Genomic DNA, 12042 nt, shown 5'->3' with positions numbered 1-12042 from the left:
CTCCATTTGTCCATCCACTGACGACTCACTTCCTGTCAGTTTTCCTCCTCATACAGCATCCTGAGTCAGTTCAGGGTTTTCTCCTGGTACTCTGGTATCTTTTTCATCCTTCTGGCACAATCACCTCCATGTGTTAATTTCTGAATCCAAAGTATAAAGAAAATTGGCCACTTCTCTGGGTCCTAAGGGAAGTGGCCAAATTCTTCCTGTTAATTCCGTTGAGGTGTGTGTTGTGGCTGGGACAGAGGGGCCTGGCGAGGACCTGTGGGGTCTCCCGGGAGCGGGAGGGTCTTCCCAGGCAGCCCTGTGAAAGCACAGCCTGGACCCCTTGGTGTTCACGTGTGTTCAGTTGACAGACGTTCACAGCAAGCAGCTGTGTTACCTTGAGGTTAGGAGCGAGGAGGGGCCGCGTCTGGTCCTCCCGTGTCCCTGGTGCAGCCATCTCAGCTGGCAGTGTCCTCATCTGGGCTACGAGGGGTTGGGAAGACGCAGGTGTCCTCTGGGTGCAGAGTCTCAGAGCTATCTTCCGCGGCACTGTGGTGTTCAGGGTTAAATGAGAAAGTAGCATCATCCACCATGATGTTCGCTTGCGCTCATCAGCGTGATACGTTTTTGTGATGCTTTGGGGATTTTGCGCCTGGCGATGCAGCCCAAGGCAGGGCTCGTGGCAGCAGGTGTGTGTCGTAAGTCAGGGCAGGGGCGTGGACGGGGACCGGCCCCTATTGGGTGCCTTTGGGTCTGGGGCGAGCTGGGGTCTCTAATGTCCCCTAGCTCCGATGTCCCTGAGCGCCACCGAGCCTGGCTGCCCCCCGCCTGGCGGCCCTGACCCTTGACCCGCACCAGGAGCACATCCCGCCCCTTCGTAGGCCGGCCCCGTGGGCTCGGCGTGCAGAAAGTTTATATCCATTGATAACTACGCTAGTAAGTCCACGTTTATTTTTCTTTTATTTCTCAGGGATAAATGACTGACAGCTTTAGCGCAGCCTGAGGTACCGGTGGCTCTCCTGCCTTGTGGGGTACCCGTGTGACCCTGTCACAGTGGGAAGTTACTTGGTGGGGTTTTGAAGTATCAGCAGTTGCTGGCAGGCCCCTCTCAGTCTTCTGTGAAATCTCCTAGAGGCCTGATTAGAGACAGTTCAGAGACGCCTGAGTCTGCGAGATCCTTCCCGGGCCTTGTCCCTGAGGATGCTCGCGCCCTCGACTGTCTGTCGTTTATTCGTGAATCACCTGGGCCGCCCAGGTGTTCCCGTTTCCGATGGAAGAGGGGGCGGAGGGGGTCCCCAGCTCCAGCTGCGTTCTGAGGATGGCGGTGCACGACGCGGAGAGGGTGGAGGGCGTGCTTCGTCCCTAACCACGTCCAGCGCTCGGTGACCGCGTGGGACCGCCCCCGCTTTTCGTGGTGTTGCGCTGGTGTGTTTGCTGCGGGGCCGGCCGGTTCCTGGGCAGGTGTGCACGCGCTCTGCGGGGCCGCGGGCGCTGAGGTGTGTGCACGCCCCTGTGCTCTCTCCCAGGTGTGGAAGATCTCCCTGCAGGGGCCCTGCTACATGACTCTGCTCATGGTGGCCTTCGGCCTGGTCTGGGGCCACCTTCTACAGATCAGACCCACCCAGAGCGTCTTTATCTCCACCTGCCTGTCCTTGTCGAGCACACCCCTGGTGTCCAAGTTCCTTGTGGGCAGCACCCGCAGTGACAGGGAAGGTAGGTGGCCGCGTGTTCTGAGCGTGTGCCGAGGTTAAGCGACTCGAGTCCACACGCCCTTCGTGACTTTTCCCCAAGCAGGCGACATCGACTACGGCGCGGTGCTGCTGGGGATGCTGGTGACGCAGGACGTGCAGCTGGGACTGTTCATCGCCGTCCTGCCCACGCTCATCCAGGCGGGAGCCGGCGCACACGCCAGGTAGGGCTGCTGCCGTGCTTCAGCTCGCGGTCTGTTCTTCTGGCTTCAGATCGTTTCCGATCAGGTCAGCAATACCGACCTTCCTTTCCTTCTCAAGTACAAGGTTTCTTCTGCTCTGTTTCCTTTCTGTTGGGGGGCTCTGGTCATTCTTTCATGGTTAGTCTGCTGCCAGCCACAGGGTCTCTCGGTTTCCTCATCTGAGAGCCTTATCTCCCTTCCCCCTGGAGGACGTGGCCACTGGGCATTGGTCTGCAGCGGACGTTTCTTTCTTCCAATGCCTGGCAATGCTGTGCTGCTTCTCCCTGGCCTCCGATGGCCTCAGTGAGAAACTGGCTGTCATTCAGATCTGTGTTTCTCCACAAGTAACGCATGGCTCCTCTCTGGCTGCTTTCAAGACTTTGCCTTTAGTTTTCAGAAATTTAATTACGCTGTCTTGGTGTCTTAGTTCGGGCTCTACAGCAGACACCACAGATGCGGCAGCTTACACAGCAGACGTTTAATCCCAGGGGCTGGGCCCCGGAGATCACGGTGCCGGTGCCCTCTCAGGCAGCTGTCTTCTCCTGTGTCTCCACGGTAGGGGAGGTGGAGAGGCTGCAAAGCCCTCCGGTCTCTCTTATAAAGGCCATTAGTCCCAGCACCGGCCCCACCTCCAGATGACTCTGGGGGAACACACACCTTCGGCCCGTGACACCTTTGGGTTTGTTCTGTATGGCGTTCGTTCATCTTCTTGAAGCTGTAGCTTTATGTCTCTTGCCTAGTTTAGGAATTTCGGCCATTGTTTCCTCAGGTGTTTTTTTTTTTTCAGTCCCGCTTGCCCCCTCCTCCTGGGACCCCAGTGATGCAAATGTGGCTCTTCTGTCGTCCCACGGGTCTCTGAGACGCTTCTTTTTCGGTCTGTTTTCTGCCTGTTGTTCAGACTGGGTAAATTCTGTCCGTTTGTCCTCATGTCCAGTGGTCCCCATCCTCTGTCATCTCTCTACTATTCAGCCCATCCAGCAAGAGTTTTGCTTGGCTTATTATATTGTTTAGTTGTATAATTTCCATTTGATTCTTCTTTTTATAACTTCTGTTTCTTGCTGAGATTTTCTGTTTTTTCCATTTGTTTCAAGAGAACATTTTAAGTGCTATTGAATCATTTTTATGATGGCTGCTTTAGAATCTTTGTCAGATAATTCTGATGACCGGGCTTGGTGTTGGAGTCTCATTCAAGTTGTGGTTTTCCCGATTCTTGGTGTGCTGAGTGATTTCCAGTCGTATCCTGGACATTTTGTATCTGATAATATGAGTTTCTGGATCCTTTAATCATTTTTTAAAGCCAGCAGCCCCATGTTGAGGCATGGTTGAGGGTGGGTGGGTGTGTGTTCATCTTCCTGCTGGGCCCCGTCCGGGGGGTCATGGTCAGCCTGCCTCATTGCTGACCGGCGGGGTGGAAGCGTTTTGTAATTTTAGTATTTGCCTTTTGCCAGATATTGTATTAAGTTTCAGCAATCCAAAGTGATCAAGGTCTTTTCTCCGCTCTCAGGAAGCTCAGCCTGGTGGGGCAAGTAGAAGGAGGGAATGGTTTTTAACTGGGATTCCCAGAGGTGGAGGCTCCGGCCCTGCCGTGTGGCCACCCTGGAGCCCGAGCTCTCCGTTTGCCAGCCCTGCAGGCTGCGTTCTCACCTGTAGGATGGGAACAAGGTGGAACCTGGACCGCGTGCTGGCTGTCAGCAGGAGAGACTCGTAGGGCACCTAACACGCCCCTCGTATGTGCAGCTGTTGAAGGCCGTTTGTCAGGAAGGCCCTTTGTCTGCCATTTTTCTTTGATCCAAAGTTCTTTAACTGTCAGAAAAGCGACCCTTTGTCGCATTAGTCCTCCCGGCTACAGATTTTCAGGGTAAGTAACTGAACAAAAATTTAGACAGAAGAAGGATTTGTAACTTTAGCTGAAAGTCGTTTGAGTTCTGTTTGGGATGTGCAGTAAGTTGTTCCCGGGAGAGGCGGGAACCCCCTTTCCCAGGCAGAATCCGAACCGCGGCCAAGAGTGTCCAGGCCCCCTGGGAACTACGGGTATCCCCTGGGAACCAGGCCCCCTGCCAGGTAGACAGGTACGGCTCAGGCAGAAGACTTGGGAAGCTTTTCTTTTTATCTTCCTAATTTAAAAATTCATCCAGTACTGGTACTGGTCCTGTTGATTTCATTCCTGTTTTGTCATGAGACGCCATGTTTACCGAGAATTTTAATGACGTGGAAAACTGCCCTGCATTGTGTTAGGTTGTAAAAAAGAGTCAAGACCACATATAGTATTTCTCAGAAGGAGAAACATGGAGCTGCCATGTGACTCAGCTCTTCTGCTCCAGGGTGTGTACCCCACAGGAGTGGGAACACCTGTCCACAGGTGTCACCTTTGGGGGGCGAAGGCGGCACAGCCACGTGAATGCCCCTCGTGCCATGAGTTACACACTCACGGGGAAGGTGGTAAATTTTATGTTACGAATATTTTACCACAGTAAAAAAAACTTGTGTGTGAATGTTCATGGCAGCATTAGTCATAATAGCTAAGACGTGGAAACGACTCAAATATCCATTAGCTAATGGACAGATAAATAAAACATACAGTGAAATGTTACGCAGCCCTAAAAAGGAACGCCGCGCTGACACACACTGCGGCGTGGATGAGCCCTGAGGACAGACGCCAAAGGCCGCACTATGGTTCCCACAAACGATTCTGTTTGTGTGAAACGTCCAGAACAGGCGGATCCACGGAGACAGCAGGTTGGCGGTGCCGGCGGCTGGGCTTGGGGAGTGGGTGCAAGGGGCGCAGGGTTCCTCTGGGGGATGAAATACGTTCTGAGACGGTGGTGGTGGCACAACTCTGTGACTAGAGGCCATTGAATCGTATACTTTAAACGGGTGAATTGTGAGAAATGAGACGTGTATCAATAAAGCTGTTAAAAACTACATACAATATTACTTTAACTACATAAAGGAGAAGATGGAGGCTAGAAATGTGTATTACAAAGTGTTAAGGATTTTTCTACTAGTAGAGGAATAGATTACGGTAATTTTACTGTTTATTTACTTTTCTGTATAACTTGGGAAAACCTCTTTTCCAATTTTGATAACCAGGGAAAATTTATAGTAAAAAATATTAAATAAAATCAATAGTAATGTTAATATAAGCTTTGCCTCTTAATTCAGCTTTATTCAGAATTAATCTTGATCTTTCCTAAAGGAAAGAATTATCTTCTTCCCTCCAAACATTTCACAGGTAAAGAACAGAACACAGGGACTATGATAAAAAAAAAATAAAGTAATTCAAATTATTAGCATTAAAATCTTGCAAAACCATGAAAGTTCTAGAAGAAAGTATGGATGAATGTATTACTAAATATTGAAGATGTTCAAGCAGAACACAAATTCCAGAAGCCATAAAGGACAAGAAATGTGATCAGTGCTACTAAAGTTTCATACTTTAAATGTTTAAATACACGCACATGTCCATGTACACACAAAAGCGCATATCCACCCGCACACATGCATGGATACACACACACACACAGAGACCTGCACACATACATATACACACACATGTGTGCACACATGTATACATGCACATACATGTACAGGAACACATTAGGTAAGCAGGCCAAAGACAAATGGGAAAGAGATGTGTGTACACATTCTGTCTTATTGTTTAAAATCGAAGTATAGTTGATTTTAAGACAGAGGGCTAAGTTTCTCATTTCATGAAGATCTACAAATCAAGGAGAAAAATGAGACTAACGCAGTTAGCAAATAGGGGAGCGCCGAGAGACGCTAACTCAGCCACACGCGGGTGGGAGAACACCCTGCCCCCTACCCCCCGCGGAAGGAAGTCCGGGGACGCCTCTCCCTGTTGGGCGGGGCCGTCCGTCAAGGGTGGACATGGACGGCGCACAGGCTCGCCCACAGGCCGCCCCCAGTGTGGCTGAGCCTGGACGACCCGTTCCCGGGTCCAGCCCGGGAGACGTGGCCCCGGCCCTCGGGTGACGGGCATCAGACCACATCCCCACGTGTTGCTTTGGCCTCTGCAGCCAACTGAGTGGGATGAGTCAGGGGTCACTGGGGTACAGGGGGAAGAGGGCAGCTGGGGAAGGGGCGCCTGGTGCTGGCCCTGAGGCCCGGGTCCGGGTCGCGGGCGGTGGAGCCCTGCCGCGTGGGGTGGGTGAGGAGTTCGGCGTCAGCTGCTGGGCTCTGGGGGCCTGGCTGGGACTTCGAGCAGGTTTCTCTTCCTGCCGAGGCCCCAGACCCCGCCTTCTCCCCTGGGCTGTCATCCTGAGCCTTAGCAGACGTGGATGTTCGCAGAGACTCTGCTCTGATGCCCTAAGGCATCACACACACCTTGGGACGTGTCTGGGCTGCTGGTCTAGGCCTGGCTGCAAGGGTGAATCCTCTCTTAGCAACCTGATTTGTATTCTTCCATCAAGAACTTTTAAGCCAGAATTTTGGACTGAACGGTTTCCTAAACGTGATGGGGAACTGGGGTTAAAAAGTATGTATGTTACCATAAACACCACAGATACACAATAGTGCCCATCTTGTGAAAGTCATTAGGTTGAGATCTTAAGAATATATTGAGATCTGAATAGTATATTCTAAAAAGGGCTTCATGCAGAACCCTTTTCTCCATGACTAAATAACAGAAAACTCAGAGTTCTGGCTCGGGATAAGGGAAGGCTCTTCTGAAAGTCGCTGGCATCCCCCAGCCATGCTTTGGTGGGGAGCCTGCAGTGTCGTGTTACAGAGCGACTGTTGCCTTACGAAGAATTTCAAACGGGGGTTAATTCCTAGTGAGGACTTTTATCATCTGTCATCAATGGAGACACGTAAGCTGTCAGTCACGAGTCATTACATCCTATAAAATGTACTTACTCCAAAGTGTTAATTGCAGCACAATTCAGCTTCTATATTCGATTCAAGTAACTTAATTTCTGAGGTTAATGTTTGATGGATTTTATTCTAACATTTAGAAATGACAATGTCTGCGATTTGGGTCATTTATTTTGTAATGTTAAAAAGGAATGAAAGGTCATTTCATTGGACTTTAGCGTATTCTGAGGAGAATCAGGCGTCTCCCTCTCTTTCCCAGCGTCGCCATGGAGATCCTGCGGGTCCTGGGCCTGGTCGGGCAGGTCCTCTTCTCGCTTGCTGCGGTTCTCCTCTTCTGTCTCGTTGTGAGGACCTACCTCGTGGGACCGTACTGCCGGAAGCTGCACGCGGAGAGCAAGGGGAACAAGGAGATCCTCATCCTGGGAATCTCCGCTTTCATCTTCCTCATGCTGACGGTAAGGCCCCAAATGCCCGCCACGTACGTCATCTGACTTATCCTCTGTTCACCGAGAGCTTGTGATCGGTCCTTTTTCTTTCGTTCTACTAACAGTTGGCATACGCGAGACGCTTGTTGGTGTTTTTATCTGTGCACAGTCGTGCTGCCTGGCACTTCTGCCCGCGCTCTCGGCTCTCTGCTGGGATGGTGTTTGTGAGTGTGAAACCGTGCGAGTCTGTCTTAGATGCTTTGCATCCGAAGCAAGAATCACAGTTTAAAACGACTTTTCGTTCTGTTTGATGAGAACAAGCTAGTCAGCAGCATAACTTCTTTCGCTGTAACGTGAAAAGCTCACCATAGAGGCTTGTTTTGGAGGCGGCCATCCCAGTTAAGGGACAGGCTTCTCATGGGAGAGCAGGGGAGGGGCCGGAGACCCCATAAACAGTCCCAGACCTGGGGCATCACCTGCACGGAGGAGATGCGCCCGTCGACGTGCGCCGGAGAAGCGAAGACCCGTGTTCACGCGGAAACTGACACGTGAGCGTGACAACAGCTGTGCTCCCATCGGGCCAGACCGCCCAGACGGCCTTCCTCAGGCGCGTAGTTCAGCCGGCCACGGCCCTGCACGCCAGGGCGGCCACGCAGCTTTGAACCGCGGGTCCGTGAGTCGCCGGAGAGCTGTGCTGGCTCGAAAAGCCAGTCCCCAAGGTCAGGAGCTGTGTCACTCCACTTCCGTGCGGTTCGTGAAGACAGATCAGAGATGGGGGAAGGCCGCTGGCCGGGTGCTGAGGAGGGAGGGGGGCGGGGAGGACCCCGGAGGCCACGGGCGGCCCACGTGGCCCCACGGTGTCACATCCACAGGACTCGTGCTGTGACTTGGGAAGATGCTGCCGTTGGGGGGCCCGGGGGAAGGTACCGGGGTCTCTGGATGACTTCGTAGAACTGCACGTGAGCCTACAGTTAGCTCAAGAGAAAAGGTTAATCCTATAAAGGAAACTGAGGAAAATCACTTCCTTACACAGTTGCGTTGCCTGCTAGTGTCTCGTAATCTTGGGAGAAGACTGAGGTTTGCTTTTGCTCAAAGCCGTTCACGTACGTGACCGACTTCATTTCTGAGCCTGGCTCCACCCCCTCTGGAGCGACACCCAGCAGAGCGCTCTGGCCCGGCACCCCGTGCTGCCACCCAGCGGCCCTTGAGCCGGAGCAGCCTCGCTCTGGGGCCGTGTCTCCTGAGCGCCTGCTGCGGGGAAGGCGCCTGGCGCCCCAGGCCTCCGCTCACTCGCCCGCCTGTGCCCACACGGCCCGGGCCGCGGAAGTGAGGCTGCACGTGCGGTCTAGGCCCGGGCCGTGTGGGCCCGCGTGACCGCGGCTGGTCTCCCCAGGTGGCCGTGCCCTTCTCCCCGACCAGCACGTTTCAGAGGCTGATCCCGAGCCGTAGCCCGTGTCAGTGCTTCATTCCTTTCCACGGCTGAATGATATTCCTTGTCAGATACAGCTTTGCTAATGTCTCCCAGTTTGGGACTTGCCTTTCACTCCCTTGACCACGTTTTTCTGGACGGAAGTTCCTAATTTTAGTGTAGGGCCGCGATCATTCTTCAAGGGCAGCACTTCGGGATCCCGCGTGACACACGCTTTCCGGCCCCAGGTCACGGAGACGCTCTGCGTTGTCCTCTGGAAACGTACTGCTTTCTCCTCTCACTGAGACCTGCCATCCATGGGAGGCGAGCTAGCGCAGCATGGATGGCCGTGGTCAGGACCTGTTCTCCACAAGCGTCTCCTCACCCCCGTGAAGTCGAAGTCGAAGGTCACAGCGCAGAAGCCGAGTGGCCGAGCATGGGTGGCCCAGACGCCCTGCTGTCCCCAGGCGGGCGGGCGGCCAGCCCGGCCCCCTCTCTGCAGGCTGTCTGCTCGTGGTCTCCTGGGTCACGGGGACGGGTTCGGCTGGTCAGCTTCCACGCACAGGGGGTTCTGTGACTGTTCCCGTAACGCTAGGCGCCCTTGGCTCCCCGCGTCCGTGTCCGCGCTGCCCGGCGTGTGTCGTGTGTGTGTGGCAGCAGCGAGCGCTGTGTCGGATCCGCTCCCAGGCGTCTGATGGGCTCTGACACGGTCGTCAGCGGGGCTTCCTGGAATGTCGTCCGTCTGTCTGTGCTGCTCTCGTCACTGGATTTACCTCCCCGAGTTAAACGCCGTGTCCGCTTCCTTCCTCTAGGCACCGGGGGGGGCGGGGAATAGTTTTGTGCGCCACGTTTTTAATGCCAGGGGAGTCGGGCTGTTAATTGATTCAGGGTAAAGAAAGTGTGTCACAAATGCTTAGATCTTGGAAAATAGTCTCACTCAAAACGTCCACAGCAGTCTACACGAACGATGGTTGCAACTTTTGTGACTGTTTCCTCTCGCTCGTGGTCAATGAGCTGACGTCCACTGCCGTGCCTTCTGCGGGGTTCTCCTAGGGCACCGCAGGGGCCTGGGCAGGGGCAGGGAAGCTGGCTTGTCGCGGTTTTATGGGGACGTCCCGCCACGTCCGAGAGGCCCTCTCGTGTGTCCTCAGCAGAGAGGCTGGCGGGTGCACCCGGCGTGACCTGTGTCCTCCTCCCCTCAGGTCACTGAGCTCCTGGACGTGTCCATGGAGCTGGGCTGCTTCCTGGCCGGAGCCCTGGTGTCCTCCCAGGGTCACGTGGTCGCTGAGGAGGTCGTGTCCTACGTGGAGCCCGTCCGCGACTTCCTGGCCATCGTGTTCTTCGCGTCCATAGGTGACCCTCCTCCTCCAGGGGTGACACTCCCACTGGGTCTCATCTGCTCACATGTGTTTCTACTTAGCTTGTGCCGCGAAAACAGTTCCCATGGCGACTAGGGTCTGAGGGACTCTCCCTTACAAGGAGGGAAGGTTTGAGCTGTGGGACGGGGGCTCCTGCCTGGGGGTCCTGAGGGTCCACCGCTCGGCAGGGTGGCAGGTCCACTTCAGAACATCCACATCAAGTGCAGGAAGAAATTCTAATTTTAATACAAAAAATCAAACTGGTGTGTCGAGGCTGCTGCCCTGGGAATGTCCCCGTGGAGGGGGGCAGTCCCGCTCGTGGTCACAGCACGGCCACCTGGCCTCTCGCCCACACCCTCCACTGCTCGGTGGGTCCAAGAGCCCCAGAGACTCTGGGTGCCTCGAGAGGCAGGTTCTGAAGCCCGTGGAAACAGGGCGGGGAGCACTGAGTCGCCCGGCCCTCTGCTCGGGCTCTCGGGGTGAAGTGGGTGGGAGACACCCTGCCCCTTCCCGTCCTGGCGGAGGAGCCTGGGGATGTAGGGGCGGCAGGGAGGCTGGCCGCCCCGCCCGGACGATCGCCCGTCCCCGTCCCACAGGCCTTCACGTGTTCCCCACCTTCGTGCTGTACGAGCTCACCGTCCTGCTGGTCCTCACGCTGTCCGTGGTGGTCATGAAGGTAGGGCCCCTGCTTGCGAAGTCCATGCTGCCTTTGGTTTCACCCGTCACACCACGCGCCTGGCTTCCTGCCTGTGTGCACCCCCCACCCAGCGCAGCCCGGGCAGCCGGGGCTTCTTGGATCGGAATGGTCCTTTGTCTCAGAGTTTGTGTTGAAAATGGGGGTTTCAGAAGCTGGGACTGGAGAAACCGCTCTCTGGATCCTCCAGTGACACCCTTGCTCTGTAATTTGACTTCTAAGTGAGTCTAAAGAACCGCCAACCCGGCTCTGGTGACGCAAACGTACATTTTAACGGCCACTGAGAACTATTTTGCCACTTTCCACTTGTCTGATCTCTGTGACTACAAGTTGTTGAGGTGCCCCTGTCAGCGTGGGATTCTGGGAGTGGAAGTGGCCTGGGCGGTGGCCGCTGGCTTTGTGGAGGAGAAGGAGCAGGGCCCCGACGATGGCTGAACGGCACTGCCCGCTGCAGGCTGCTTTCCTCTGCGCTTTCTTTACGTTTTGTTAAAAACAAAGTTTCCGTTCTGAACGCTGCACTATATTCGCTTGGCGGGAGGGCCTTGGTTTTCCCGGGCGGGGTCTCCCTGCGTCCTCCCAGGTGGTGCTGGGGTGGCCCCCCCCGGACCCGCCCTGCTTCCTGCGGGCGGTGCTCCGGGCCCCGCCTGGCCGAGCGTGACCTGCCGCTCTGGCAGTTCGTCCTGGCAGCCCTGGTCCTGTCTCTGCTGCTGCCCAAGACCAGCCAGTACGTCAAGTGGATCGTGGCCGCGGGGCTGGCCCAGGTCAGCGAGTTCTCTCTGGTCCTGGGGAGCCGGGCGCGCAGAGCGCGTGTCATCTCTCGGGAGGTGAGTCTCTGCCCGGCTGGCGGAGCGGGGTTGTTAGGGGGAGTAGGGCTGGGGTGAGGGGGGCGCCCCAGTCCCCGGGGCCTCTTGGGGAAGGGGGCGCCCTCCTCCAGGCCGGGCACCAGAGGCTCGCACACCGCGATGCGGAGACACGCCCCCGGCCGCGCTGATGCCCCGCCCCCAGCAGGTGTACCTCCTCATCCTGAGTGTGACCACGCTCAGCCTCCTCCTGGCCCCGCTGCTTTGGCGAGCGGCCGTCGCCAGGTGTGCGCCCCGGCCCGAGAGAAGGTCCAGCCTCTGAGGACCGCGGCCAGGCGACCGGCCGGAGCTGTCACCGCCTTCCCGGACCTCAGAGTCTCCCGGAGCCCGCCTCTGCGTGCAGTGATTATGCGCCGTCTACACGTAACTCTGCGTTTTACAAATCGCCTTGACTCTTTTGCCTGGATGTGCCTTTTCTTCAGAAATTGATGTTAACTTTCTATTGTTATTTCATCAGTTCATGTTTTTTTGGTAAAGAAAAAAACTAGGAGGCTTTTTTATTTATTGTACAACTTGTAAGCCGTTGGTCAATATTTGTTATTAAACGTT

At 55.2% G+C, this 12042-nt stretch overlaps 1 protein-coding gene across 7 annotated transcripts in view; it reads left to right on the top strand.

Annotated features, from left to right (window-relative positions):
* Positions 1-11902, top strand: part of TMCO3 (transmembrane and coiled-coil domains 3) — a 31401-nt gene extending 19499 nt beyond the window's left edge. For 6 of the 7 annotated variants that reach the window (XM_007196748.3, XM_057532820.1, XM_028162523.2 and 3 more), the window contains 7 exons: positions 1512-1698; positions 1777-1897; positions 7008-7203; positions 9784-9934; positions 10536-10615; positions 11308-11457; positions 11642-11902. In XM_007196748.3, the coding sequence (XP_007196810.1) occupies positions 1512-1698; positions 1777-1897; positions 7008-7203; positions 9784-9934; positions 10536-10615; positions 11308-11457; positions 11642-11755 (999 nt within the window). In that variant the 3' untranslated portion in view covers positions 11756-11902. The remainder of the gene's footprint in view (positions 1-1511; positions 1699-1776; positions 1898-7007; positions 7204-9783; positions 9935-10535; positions 10616-11307; positions 11458-11641) is intronic. The other variant, XM_057532819.1, reaches the window with a different exon arrangement.
* The last annotated feature ends 140 nt before the right edge of the window (positions 11903-12042 follow it).

The sequence above is a fragment of the Balaenoptera acutorostrata genome, chromosome 18 (assembly GCF_949987535.1).
Source record: "Balaenoptera acutorostrata chromosome 18, mBalAcu1.1, whole genome shotgun sequence".
Classification (NCBI taxonomy): domain Eukaryota; kingdom Metazoa; phylum Chordata; class Mammalia; order Artiodactyla; family Balaenopteridae; genus Balaenoptera; species Balaenoptera acutorostrata.
The sequence above is the reverse complement of the archived record's forward strand: the minus strand, read 5'-3'. Positions and strand labels throughout refer to the sequence as shown.